Source organism: Anolis sagrei, chromosome 3, assembly GCF_037176765.1.
Source record: "Anolis sagrei isolate rAnoSag1 chromosome 3, rAnoSag1.mat, whole genome shotgun sequence".
Lineage (NCBI taxonomy): Eukaryota > Metazoa > Chordata > Lepidosauria > Squamata > Dactyloidae > Anolis > Anolis sagrei.
This window is the reverse complement of record NC_090023.1, coordinates 180,881,997-180,896,449: the sequence shown is the minus strand read 5'-3', so window position 1 is coordinate 180,896,449 and position 14,453 is coordinate 180,881,997. Positions and strand designations below refer to the sequence as shown.

The window sequence follows — 14,453 nt, the reverse complement described above, 5'->3', positions numbered from 1 at the left end:
TGTCACATAAGATACCATATGTATGAAAATGAACACAGCTTCAAAGGTTCAGTTCTGAACTATCATCCAGCATGTTGTGGATAGCTGAAGCTGACAACTATAGTTGGCCTACAGCTTCCTACAGATCTAGTCAGCAGAGGTGATTGTGTGAGGCTATGGTGCGGTAAAGCAATCTTGGAAGTGTCAGCCCTACTTAGTACTTAGTTCAGAGACTGTCAATTGATACCAGGTGCTGTAGGCTACATTTCAGAGAAAGAAACTGGCAAACACATCTGAGTATTCCTTGCCTAAGAAAACCCTATGAGTTCATCAAGTCACCATCGGTCAACTGATTACTTGAAGACACATACACATTATGACAAAAATATCTGGAGTGACACAGTTTTGACATCAAAAATAATAGTAAGAGTATGCAACTCTAAACTGTGTCTTTGTTATGTCCAAGTACAAACATATGCTCTCGAGCCAATCAATCCCTCAGGACCAGAAAAGTTGTATACCCTTGTTCTAAGTCAAGCAGTATCAAGTATCAAGTATCTTTACAAAGAGCAACTATCCTGTTCCTCTTTCTATTGAAGTTAATGAACATTCTTATGGTTATTAGAGCAGAAATAATGTTAGTAATTATCATTCAGCTTCTTGAGTATGGTTTATACTGAAGCTCATTGTGCTATTTTGGACTATAATGAACTTGGGACAGGTTTAGTGCTGTGGAATTGTGTCTGCTTCAAAACTGTACAGCTGATGTCAGCAGGCTGAAATGCATGAATCCAATTCACAAGTCATTGAACCTTTAGTGTAATTTTTTAAAAAAAAGAGTTATAGTTCATTTCCCTTTCAGCAATAAAGCAAGATATGTGCCAAAGAAGTAAAAATGTATGTCAAAATATATTCCATGCAAGAAGTTTGAAAGTTTTGGAGCCACCAAGAAAACGGAGAAGATGTACCTCTGGTCTGAGAAGGGAAGGTCTCAGCAATTGCTGTTGCTAAGGAAATTGGAAAGAGAAATAGCTTCATGAGATAGATTTAATGGAAAATGCAAGTAATTTATTTTGAGGTAACCTTTAAACCACCATAACATTGTTTAGGACTCTAATGGCTGAAATATTATCCAGAGCTCATTTAGTTCTTTTGTAATTGTGGCTTTTCTCAAGTCAAAAGGGCACAACCACTTTGAAGTCAGAATATGAATATACATTATGATAAAGACCCCTTTGGCTGCCCCATGGTTGACTACTTTGACCAAGGCTCCTAAAGGCCATGACGTTTATTTAAACTTTATAGTAGTAGTTGAGTAAAGCACTCTTTTATATCCATTCCTTAGAGATTCCTGAGTATAAAATGTATATATATCAGTTCTGAAGAGTGACCATGTGATTAAACCGCAGCTTTCCTGTTTAAAATGTGGATGGTGATTGAATAAGAATTAAATGAGCATCTGCATTTATTTCTGAGGGAAACGCAACAACTAATACATGTCTGTCATCAGCAATGGAAGAGATGTGTATTTAGTACTTTGGAATACGTCCCCAAGTGAACAAAACATATCTCATGGCTCACGCTCCAGATTCCAGAACCCATTCTCTCAATTCTTCATGGGACCATCCATCAAGCCCAACAGCCAGCAGTCTTGTCATAACTGTCAATCAATGTACTACACAAGAGTTACCATAGTCCTCTCCCAGCATTAATGAGAAAAGAGACATGCATGAAAGATATTGTCTCCTCTGTGTTTGCTTAAATATTATATTCTAAATGCACTAAGCAATCCTTTTTTTCTAGTGCTTGGCCTTTCTGCAAATATTCATGTGATTATTATTTTAAGCAATATAAGTACTCCGGGATTTCGGAAAATATTTTGCATAACAGATTAGGTAGCAATAAGATGCCGGAAGCCATGAAGGGGCTGCGTATCATGGTAACTGGTAATAATACAAGTTACTTCTTATTTATAATCAAGGCCCAAAATGGCTCACAACCATAAAACCTTACAACATAGCAGTATCAAAATAGAAGGAAACCTAGAAATCTGAAATCAGTTAAAATCACAACAAACCACTAAAAACTCTTAAAATAATGAAAGCATCATATGCTATAGTTAAAATACATAGGTAAATATCTAAAACCATTAGAACATATATACGAAAAAAGCACAAACATAATCTCAAAATACGAGGGGTATTTTTTAAGTAAGGTCCGTTTTGTTGTAGACACTAGTAGTTGGCGCACATACTGCAACGAGCGCATGGGTCGTGTACCGGCATGCCTCGGAAACAACTGTGCTCAGTTTCCGCTCTGTAGCTAACCTGTACGGTTCTGTTCTGTGCTTTAAAAATGTTTAAGACTATCAACTCACCCTCCGCATGTGAGGTTCGCTCAGTGATACAGTTTTTGTCAGCAAGGAACCTGACTGCTGCAGAAATTCATCGACAGATTTGTGAAGTGTACGGTGATACTGTTATGAGTGAAAGCAAAGTGCGTAAGTGGGTACAACAATTCAAAGATGGCCGTGACAGCATCCATGATGAGGACCACTCCGGTTGCCCTTTGATTACAGATGATTTGGTGGCTTCAGTTGAAGCGAGCGAACCTCACATGCGGAGGGTGAGTTGATAGTCTTAAACATTTTTAAAGCACAGAACAGAACCGTACAGGTTAGCTACAGAGCGGAAACTGAGCACAGTTGTTCCCGAGGCATGCACACGCTCGTTGCGGTATGCGCGCGAACTACTAGTGTCTACAACAAAATGGACCTTACTTTAAAAATACCCCTCATAATTCACATGCATAAAAAGCCCTAAAAAGCATTTACAGTTGGCATGTTGTGTGCATGGATTTTGCAATCACAGGATCTAACATTCATGACCTGAAAATATATATATATATATATATATATATATATATATATATATATACATATACACGCACACACCCAAGAACCAAAGATAGATAGATAGATAGATAGATAGATAGATATTTCAAGCCACCTTAAATCCATCATAGGGAAAAGTGGAAAAGAAATAAATTAACTTATTATATATTAGACAAAATTATCTAAGGTCCCCTCCCAACAGCTGAATAAAATCCCACATTTTCTGCTTTGAACTGGAATATATGACAGTGTGAACTCAGATAACCCAGTTCAAAGCAGACATTGTGGGGTTTTCTGCTTTGATATTTTTGGTTATATGCTGTGTGGAAGGGTCCTAATCTACGTAGAAGAAAAGTGCAATAAATTTTTACTTGTTACTAAGATAAAAATGGGGAAGATGTGACTTACCTCTTGCTGTGCATATCCTCGCCTGAATTGAAAAGAAAAACATGCTATTAATCCACCTGTTCAAGTTGTGAATACATAAATATAGACTTGTTAAAGTCTGTTTTCTTCCAAATAAAAGAGAAAAGTTGTAATGACTTTACAGTCCAATGTTCTACGCCCCACAACACATCCCAACAGACACTGTGGAAACAATATGTAACTCCCAAAAATGAGAGTTATATATACTAACATACTTACAAGCGGTTTGTCTTGGTTGTGCTTCAGGTTTCCAAGCCAGAAACCATAGGTCCTTGGGACCTAATTTGGTCTACTACTGAGGAAGTCAATAATATTTTCTTTACAAAAGGGATAAGAGGCATTAACATAGACAGCTTTTGGGGAAATTCACTAAAATAATAAAAAGGAAAAGAGGCTAGTTGTTATGACAACAATATATGAGAATGGCATATATATATATTTCCGCACTGTCTCATACAGTGAACTTGCATGGTTGACTGCTGTGAACAGAATAATAGTATAACAAAACTAAATTCACTGAGGAAAGTTTCATTGTGGTCTGTGCATAACAACACAATCGTAACCATCATGAAGAGGAGCAAATTTATCCAGCTCTCTGCTTTCCTGGGAATCCAGTGAAACATAGCTAGAGTCTATATCTGTGTTTGGAGCTTCTGCTCATACTTTGCATCTACTAAATCCACTCACACTTAACTTATGCTTCTTTCAGTAACTCCAAAAAAAGGTGACATTCAAAAACTTCTAAACCTTATGACCATGTAGGTAAATATGAATACCTATGATAAATATTTCCAAAGGTCAGTGAAAGGAGGTAATAACATTTCAATAATAATTATTCTTTACAAAGTGGACATTGTATACTCAAAGGTTTCTGCGTAAGCACTAGATATTTCAATGTATCTTAGTGGCTGGTAAGTTCAAACTGAATCCCAAATGTCACAGAAATAAATAGCACAATTTATCTTGAGTACAATTATAGTATCTATCATTGTTCAAGAGGAATCTTTAAATGAAGCTATTGAAGATAACAGCTTCAATTGAAAGGCAAGACAAATGTCAGCAAGCTAAAAGATATAATGTAAAATAGTTGGAGAGAAGGGCCTTTTAATGTACTGGAACTTACTATTGAGTAAACCAGGGTTGAGTAAGCTCCATGGGTTTGGGAATCAATGTAGGGCCCCAGGAGCAACCACAGGATAGACCAGTGGTTCTCAACCTGTGGGTCTCCAGGTGTTTTGTCTACAATTCCCAGAAATCCCAGCCAGTTTACCAGCTGTTAGGATTTCTGGGAGTTGAAGGCCAAAATATCTGGGGATCCACAGGTTGAGAACCACTGGGATAGACCAATATGTCTCCCACCCAGTTGTCCCCCAAAACAGAAGCAAACAAAGGGTGGCTTTCAATGGGGGTGGGAATTCTTCTGCTTTCAGAAGAATAATTGTTTTCCTTCCCTCAATAACATTTCCTTCAGTCTCCAGATTTATTGCATTCCAGTAACTTGAAAATTCAATTGAACATTTAGAGATATGAGTTTAGCATTCAAAGAAAAAGGTCCAGCAAATTTACCAAGAGAATATGAATGAAGGAAATACAGGATGGGCCAAAAGTCACAAAGGTGTCTGAGCTTTTGGAAAAAGTTTCTTGAAAAGATTTTACACATAATGTAATGTAATTTCCTATATATACTGTATATGATGCTATATAAAAGAGTTATTAAATATTGGACGACCTTTGTGACTTTTGGCCCACTCTGCACAAAAGTTCTATCTGTCAATGATTTTCCTTGTCTCTATACTTCAATATTACACATTTGGTGACTAAAAGTGAGGCATAATTCTTTTTTTTTTTTTTGCGGGGGGAGCTCTCCTCTTTTGTGGATAAAGCAGGACACAGACATTTCTACAGAAATAGCAGATGAGTAGTTAAATGAAATTGCTTTGGATAACAGAAAAACCTGGGAGAGTCCCATGAATTTCTGTAACTCATGTGCCACATGTGCCCAGTCTATCTCAAATATAGGATTGGACTGTAGGAATCCCATTTTATCCTACAAGTTTTACCACTGACTTCCATATTGCTTTTTCTATTCTACAGTGCTGGACTGGGTCCACCATGTGCCTGGGAGAAAACAATGTAGAAGGAGAAATAGATGGGAAGAGGTGCTATAGCTTCTGTAACCTTGGAATTTAAAAGAGTGGAAGGTGCAGCCTACACACCAACTCTCCTTTGGTGCCCTTCCCCATCCTGTCTACTGGCAAGTGACAGCTCACACCTGACTTATGACACCACAACTGATAAAATCTATGTTCCTCTGGACTTTTACGAAACTGATCAGTAGCCTACTACCATCATCAGATAAGACTCTCCCTTCACCCGCCCCAAGGACCTCATATCACATTTACCATTCCCCAAGAAGGCCCAGGACTATTTTTTTACCCTCCCCATTTTTTATTCAACCTGTATCTAAATAACTTTGTGTCTGTTGGGATGTGGGGGAGCAGGGAGGGTATAAAAAGAAGAGCTGAAATGCTATGAAGAAAGAGTTGGAGAGGAGGGAGAAGAGAAGGGGTCTACATTGTTAATTGCAGCAATAATATGTTTCATGCTTATGCTTATGTTTGATGTTTTTATAGCTTTAATGGTTTTTATTTACAGTTATATGTTATCGATTTAGATATGTGATATTTTATATATATGTGAGGCATTAAATTTGCCATTTATTATGTTGTAAACCACTTTATTTATTTATTTATATTTATTATTCAAATTTGTATGCCGCCACTCCCCTGGGGCTCGGAGCGGCTTACAGAATGGCTAAAATCTAACACAATTTTAAAACAATTTAAAACAATTTAAAAACAGCAATATTAAAAATCAAAGGCCTGTCGAAACAGGTATGTCTTACATGCCCTGCGGAAAGCTGATAAGTCCCGCAAGGCACGGACTTCAGGTGGCAGAGTATTCCAGAGTGATGGTGCCACTGCTGTAAAGGCTCTATGTCTGGTTGCTGTTAGACGCAAGGTCTTGACGCTGGGAATTTCCAATAGATCTTGGTCCTCAGAATGGAGGGATATCTGAGGTTGGTAGGGGGTTGGTTCCTCAGGTACATCGGCCCCAGACCATGCAAGGACTTAAATGTGAGTACCATCACTTTGAAAGTGATCCGGTGCTCAATTGGTAACCAATGCAGCTGCAGTAAGATTGGTGTTATGTGGCATCTCATCGGAATTCCCACAAGAAGCTGAGCAGCTGCATTTTGGGTAGGCACCATCACCTTTTAGCAGAGAAGGCTAATGGGTTTCTAAAACATACGTCCCATGATTCCATAGCATTGAGCCATAGCAGTTAAAATAGTGTCAAACTGCATTAATTATATATTGTAGATGCTCCGCCATTGTCCACTAGGACTGGTAGCTTTACTCCTTCACTGCGAACCAGTGATTTTAGTCATATTTAAGAGCAATTATCTTCTTCTGGACTGAGCGCTTCATGTTTTATTAAGAATTTCTGTTTTTATCCTGATAGAGACTTGTGCGAGACAGAGTAAATGCTTAAAATTATGTTAAGTATAAACTAGTGATGAGAAAGCAGATGAGGGAAACAATTTAATTACACCTGAGGGAAAAATAAAGAACAGTCTGGAAGTTCACATTTAATTTTTAATATTACCATCTGCAATGCCTTTCTATTAGCATTCAGCTTGTGCGGTCGATTATTAGAGGTAAATTATTGCTGTAGTCCATTTGGTAAGGAAGTAATGAACACCTAAAATGAAGATTTATTACCAAGATTATCAATGACTTTTCAAAGTCTAGTGAAGTAGTACTGAATCTCGTTGCTTTTTTCTCTCACTGGCACAACATGTTTTAGCTAAAGTTTTGAAACCCAACTTGCTTTTTCTCTGCAACATGGCATTGAGAAAAGACAGCTTATAGGGTGAAAATGGTGGCTAGAAGACAAAAGAGTTCACTCTCGCTTTGTTCATTGTCCTTTTCCCCTTGAGTTGCACCTCAAGCTGGGATTCTGGAAAAGGAAAATGGATCTGAAAACCCGACTAGAATTAAGGTGGTGGGGAAAAGAGTGATATGAGAAGACAATTTTCAAGAAGAAACAGCACAGAGGAGAAGTGGAGCTTAAACTTTTTTTGCACACTGCTTACTTTTTCCACACTTACACCCACCTGGGGTGCATCTACACTGTAGAATTAAAGCAGTTTGGCAACCCTTCAACTGCCATGGCTCAATGCTATGGAATTCTGGTGGAGAAAGCTAAAGCTATATAAATAAAAATGTAATGTTTGTTTGTGGGATTAACATAACTCAAAAATTACTGGACGAATTGACACCAAATTTGGACACAAGACACCTATCAGGCCAACGAGTGACCATCCCTGATAAAAACACTGAAAAACACAGTGGAAGGGGCTTAAAAAGCAAAAAACAACATTATAATGCATGCACAAAACCACATATATATACGCAAACACACATATACACATACACACCCACACAATCTATATAAATAAAAATGTAATGTTTGTTTGTGGGATTGACATAACTCAAAAACCACTGGACGAATTGACACCAAATTTGGAAACAAGACACCTATCAGGCCAACGAGTGACCATCACTCATAAAAACACTGAAAAACACAATGGAAGGGACTTAAAAAGCAAAAACAAAACAAAACCCCAACACATTACAATGCATGCACAAAACCACATATATATCTACTATCTGATGAATTGTATAATGTATTTTATTGATTTTTAATGTTTTAATTATTTTAATGCTTTAATTATACTTCGAATTGTTTACTTGTTGACAGCATTGTATGGTGCTTGTGTGAGGCTGCCATGAGCCCCCCTTCGGGGGGAGAAGGGCGGGTAAAAGTGCATGAAATAAATAAATAAATAAATAATATATACACAAATACACAAACACAAAACACATATACACAGACAGGGCCACAGCAATGTGTGGCAGGGGATGGCTAGTATCTTGTAAAATCACAACTCCCATGAGTCCATAGATTTGAGCCATGGCAGTTAAAGTGATATTAAACTGCATTAATTCTACAGTGTAGATGTACCTCTGGTCTAAAGGCAGAGTGGTTGGGTATCAATTGCCAGCACACTCTCATATTTATATGGGGAATGCCAATTCTTACTTCTGATGGCAGTTTCTCATCCTACTTCTTGAAGGTTCAACCATCAGGTGGCCTTATGGAATATATGCCACTGGATCTAGGGAGCTAAATTGTCTATGTGCTTTCATGTTACTTTGGTCAAAGCGGCTGTCTTGAGTTGCAAGCAGAATAAGGAAATATATCATGACTAAATGAATAATCAACTAAAACTGTTCATAACAAAAGCAAGATATCTTTTCTTTAAGGATACCTCAAAATCTAGTTTTAGGGTTTTGGAAATGTGTGCTTTAGTGCTGCATTAAGGGCAGCCATAATATTTCTTATACACAAGTGGCCTGAAATCAAATGGCAAGCAACTTAGTTCACATAATTTCACTTTGGGAGTCCTTCCTCATGGATTTTAATTCTTGAAAATGTCAGCCTTCAATTACTGTTTTAAAACAAAGTGCACAAATATTGATAACTTGAAAATGTGTTGATTGTTTGGTTTAAATGCCTAATTATGTTCTGCAGATTTCCAACACTGCCTCAATATTAACTGAGAAAAATATTTTCTATTCAAAATAAAAGAAAAACATACATATCATGAGGCTCTAAACATGTACCAAATGCCAGAATGTTTGTTATACTAACATGGACAAAGATACACAACTGTATACTGTCTCTACACATTTCTGCTGATAAAAATTTAAATGATCTCCAGTTTTGCTAGGCTAACAGTTATCTGACTTCTTGGATTCCTAAGTGTATTTTTCTTTGCCTCATTTTAACATACTTCAGTTATCTGATCAAAAACGAGATCAGAATCAGAGTTAGTATACTGAATTTAAAGTTAGAACACACTATCTGTACCTTTTTGTACTGGAGATAAAGGTTTTACTATTTAATGCCTGAAAGGGATTGTTTATCTCAGTATTTGATAAATAGGGTGCTTTTCAATGGTCCATGGAAAGATCATTTGTACTTATATAATCAGATCTGTTCTGCTCTTCCTAGCTACAAAACAACACTTTTGAGAAACTTGAAGGCATTCTGGTAGAGCTATAATTATTTTTTTTTCCTGTTCCTCCATGAAAGTGGTGAAAGGAACTTGTTACAAATAATTAATTATGTGAGATGGTTTTTAAGCAACTAGTTTTAAAGTGAATATAAGTGATTTTAATGTTTGTGTATATTTATGGTTTTATGTCCCGGCATTGAATGTTTGCTGTATATATGTTGTGCTTTGCCCTAAGTCACCTGCGGAGTGAAAAGCGGGGATTATAAATGTTTCAAATTATTCATTTATTTATTTTTCCCAACATTCCAGTTTTACTTGGAGAGGATTATTTTCCTTTTTATGTGGTGTAACTGTAACTCTTTGCCTTGTGTTGCAACATTATGTTTGGTTGTGCTAAAGTCAAAGTAAGGCAGACAGGAAGAAATATGTTGCATGGTGCCAAGAGTTTTCAACTTCAGATTTTTATAATGGAGAAAATTTATTATTTTAATTCCGTTTGAGAAATAGGAAAGTGATGGTTCCTTGGTAGTGGAGGGATCCTCTACCTCCAATTACATTGATACACAACTTACTGTACTTAATAGCCTCTGACCAAACAATGATCCAGAGATAATAGTATAATAATAAACTTTATTTATACCCCACTACCACCTCCCCAAGCAAGCGAGAGTCCAAAAGTGGCAGGCTCAAACCCAGAACCTCAATCAATGGCTGATACCAAATGAGAGACTCCCCCCTGGGCACACAGAAAACTGGGTGACTTGGAAGGCACTGAACAGACTGCGCTCTGGCACCACGAGATGCAGAGCCAATCTTAAGAAATGGGGCTACAAAGTGGAATCACAACATGCGAGTGTGGAGAAGAGCAAACCACTGACCACCTGCTGCAATGCAACCTGAGTCCTGCTACATGCACAATGGAGGACCTCCTTGCGGCAACACCAGAGGCACTCCAAATGGCCAGATACTGGTCAAAGGACATTTAATCAACTACCAAGCTTGCAAACTTTGTGTTTTGTCTGTCTGTCTGTTTGTTTGTTTTGTTAAAAATGTAATACAAATGTCTGGTTGCTCCTGACACGGTAAATAAAATAAATAACCACCTCCCCAAATGGGACTCGGTATGGCTCAGATGTGGCCAAGCCCAAAAATAAAATACAAAACAACAAAAATTACATCACGATAAAATACATAATGGCCTTCTTCATAAAACTGCCTCAACATTGTCTGTTTTTGAGTGGCTGACACATCGCTTTCTGTTTGCTTGAATTGGTCCTCATATAACATATAACTCATATAACTCATATAAATTGCTAAAAAGAGTGTCCCCATTACTGTTGTCTCTAAAGGACTTCACAAATCGCAAAGACACTATTTATGTCAGACCACATCAATAAATATGGTAGGAAATCATCCCTTACTGCAATTTTGGTCACAAAGCTGTAGTATGTACTCATATTTCACACACTTCCCTTCACTAAATTCATTTTTCAGATTCCATTACCTCAACGATAATTTTTTTTTCCAAATTTTGTGTCATGTTAAAAAGGGCAAAAAACACAGTTTCTGGAAGGTGCCCATTCTCCAGAACCATTATCTGGAATGTAATTAACACTCCCACATGTTCTTAACTGCAACAAGAATTGATATCTTGACATGAAGAGGTGCCTTCTTGAAAAGACTATAAGTCACTATAAGATTTTACTTGCATGTGAAAACTTTTTTTGGTGAACATTTGCAAACACTGGTTGGCACCCTGTTGGTGATATGTATTTGCATAACTTTCGATTACATCAATTTATATAAGTTTTAAGATTGTTGAGCAAGGAGCAATGCAATCCCTGTGGATGGCTTTGGGGTGTTTGCTCACATTAGTCAATAGCCTGTAGTGTAGAGTGGAACTTAGATACTATCCATATGCAGCTTTTCATCCAGGAAAAAGGAGGACCCACTGATCTCCTGAACTTCTATGTTCTTATGGAAAGTTTTGGGATGGGTCTACACATATACTCGCTTGCCCCTGGCTGTAAATCTGCATCTAGATGGCACATGGGATCCATCTGCAGTACTGGTTAATAATGGGCATGGGCAAGGAATGGATAGCCCAGGAACGAGAGCTAAGTTTGTGCATGAGCATGGAAAGAGAAGACCAGTGGAAGAATGTTGGAGAAAGTTATATTGTGCAAGTGACCTCAGGCAGTGTTTGCTTGTGTATTTGTGTAAAAAGATTTTGCAAAAACAAAATCAAGCACACAAACACCATCCATGAAATTTCCATAGAAAGGTCCTAAATACCATTTTTGGTCCCCCCCCCCCCATTCTTGTGTATTATAATTTTAAAAGTACGTCATAAGCAGAGTTAGTACCTGTACCTGAGCTCATTTTTGGAAATTATAAAGGTAGTACAAAAACACTTCTTATTCAGAACCTTTTTTGCTATCAGAAAAAATGTATTTCAAGGAAATGTCTCTGCAGAAGAGATAAGGACCCTGGTGGTCCCCTAGATATTGCTGAACTATAATTTTCATTCATTCTAACAATTGGTCATGCTGATTGGAGCTTATGGGGGTTGGAGTAAAAACATCTGTAGACTCCGATGATCTCCATTCCTGATGTGCAAGAAAATTACAGTACACAGTTGGGTATTAATACAAAAGCAACCACAATGTCCTAAGTGTGGAGGTAAGGGGGTAAGTAGGGTGATTTCAAAGTAGAAGGGGAAAATGATAGCAGAACTATTAGATCAGATTTACATTTACCTGCCTGAATAATGGGATTGGTACACATTCACCTGAAACAAGTGTGGCAGCATTCCACTTTGGGCACAGCACTGATAATTACTACAGTTTTATTTCTGCAGGTTAATGATTTATGTTGGAAATGTTTAAAACATTTTAGTACTGATTTCACCCAGTAGATTATTCTTTACTGAACTTGGTAAGCAGCAGTATTATGTATTGGATTGCAAAGTTTAGATAGGAAAGGTCACTTACAGTTTGATATTTGTTATTGCCTTGTAGTGATTCACTACAAACTAATCTAAAGGCGATGATCATTTTATCCTGAGTAATGTCATACTTTAAATAAACATTCCTTGGTAACAGATTTCACAAATCCATTCTAGTCTCTGTATCAGTGCTTCAATTTCAAAGTAAGTGCTTGTATTGACCCAAGGACATTAAGGCCAAGGAAACGTTTTAAAAGGGTTAGTAGCATTAGGTAATGGTCCTAGATTTTGGCTCTGTACTTTCTCTTAACCTTTTCCCTTCAGCAAATGATAGTACAGTCACTACTCCACTTTAGCTGAGTTTAGGAGCTCAGGGCCGTCATGAAAGTGAAAATATATATGTGAATTTGAAAATTGCTATTTTAAAACTGAGAGAATGCTTATCTATGATTTTCTAGGTCTACCAGCATAATTCTGTGATGAACCTCTGCTGGAAGTTGGCTACAGAGCAACACAGGAAAATCTAGAAATTCATAAAAAAGTGTTCTCTTTAAGAATCTCCAGGTTCCATTCTGATTCTATGATCAACTTCCCCCAAAGGTTGACCATCAAGTTGTATTGGAGGATCAGGAGATACCTAGATAAATGATCATAGAGTCACACTGGAAGACTATGGACCTCATCATATGGAGATCCAGAAGCTAGGAGACAGTAGTGGAAACCATGGGGCAATGTTCTGCTTCTTTCCTCTACTGTTGTGGGCTCCCATCCAATGAAGTTTCCCCTCTCTCCTTGGCTTTTTCTATGAGGAGTCAGGTGACTCTATTTCTGTGGGGTGCCACCATGCTGCCAGCACAGAGCCCCATCAGAAGTAGCCCTGCGTCATTTGATGGGCTTTGGCAAACTCCATCCCAGCAGTGTGCCGGGAGTGCAGAGAAACAGGGAAAACCACCTGTCTGGTGAGCTCGATAGAGATTCCTAGAGGGGATATTTTAATCAAATCCACGAACAATCAAGTTCGCAAATATCAAAGCCACAAATGTGGAAGCTGACTGAGACACTTAAAATTAATATTTCTTATAAAGCAGTTCCATACAATTCTATTCAGAGTAAGTCACACTAAGTTTAGTAAGATTTATTCTCAGGTAAGACTATGGAGTCCAAGTGTTAAACTTTTTGTCCCATGTTGGGATGTGTCTATACAGTTCTAATATTCACAAGGGAACAAGGAATCGTGTTCTCTTGACCTACAAAACCCTATACGGTTCTGGTCCAGCGCATCTGTCCGAACACATCTCCCTCTACATCCCACCCCGGAGTTTGAGATCATCTGGGGAGGCCCTGCTCTCGACCCCACCGCTATCACAAGTGAGGCTGGTGGGGACAAGGAGCAGGGCCTTCTCAGTGGTGCCCCCTCACCTGTGGAACTCACTCCCTGGGGAAATTATGTCATCAACATCCCTCCTCTCCTTCAGGAGGAAAATAAAAACGTGGTTGTGGGACCAGGCCTTCAGGCAATCTGACAACTAGATAAGGACAATCAGACGACTAGGACTGACAGGACTGACAAAGTGGAACTGGAAATTGGACTATGAGATGGCGAACGCTGAGCGTTAGTTGTGTGAAATCGGGTTTTATTGGTTTTATAGTTGTAATGCAGAAACTGATTGCTAATTGTTTAACTGCAGCTATATTGTTTTAATCTATTGTTATGTTGATGCCGGCATCGAATTGTGCCTTTGTAAGCCGCCCTGAGTCCCCTCCGGGGTGAGAAGGGCGGGGTAGAAGTAACCGAAATAAATAAATAAATAAATAAGCAAAAAAATAAATAACCTGCCCAATTTTATGGGAAACCTCCTAGTTGTTTAGGATTTCCCTTTAAAATCTGCAGGATTCATGTGGAGCTAGCACTGTCTATGTGATTTATGCTGCAACCTGTAATGCTGACTCAGTAATTACTGTTCAATTTGTTAATATAGTAGCATCATATTAATATTCTAACAGTATAATTTTTCAGCATTTTCTGCCTCAGAGCAAACTGTTTCTGCAAATACTGCCCT

General features: G+C 38.0%; 1 protein-coding gene across 6 annotated transcripts in view; it reads right to left on the bottom strand.

Annotated features, from left to right (window-relative positions):
- The window catches only part of PCDH15 (protocadherin related 15), a 1,134,710-nt gene that overhangs the window by 16,807 nt on the left and 1,103,450 nt on the right, over window positions 1-14,453 (bottom strand). For all 6 annotated transcript variants that reach the window (XM_067465706.1, XM_067465711.1, XM_067465710.1 and 3 more), the window contains 2 exons: window positions 3,281-3,302; window positions 948-986 (listed from right to left, as the gene is read on the bottom strand). In XM_067465706.1, coding sequence (XP_067321807.1) covers window positions 948-986; window positions 3,281-3,302 — 61 coding nt within the window. The remainder of the gene's footprint in view (window positions 1-947; window positions 987-3,280; window positions 3,303-14,453) is intronic.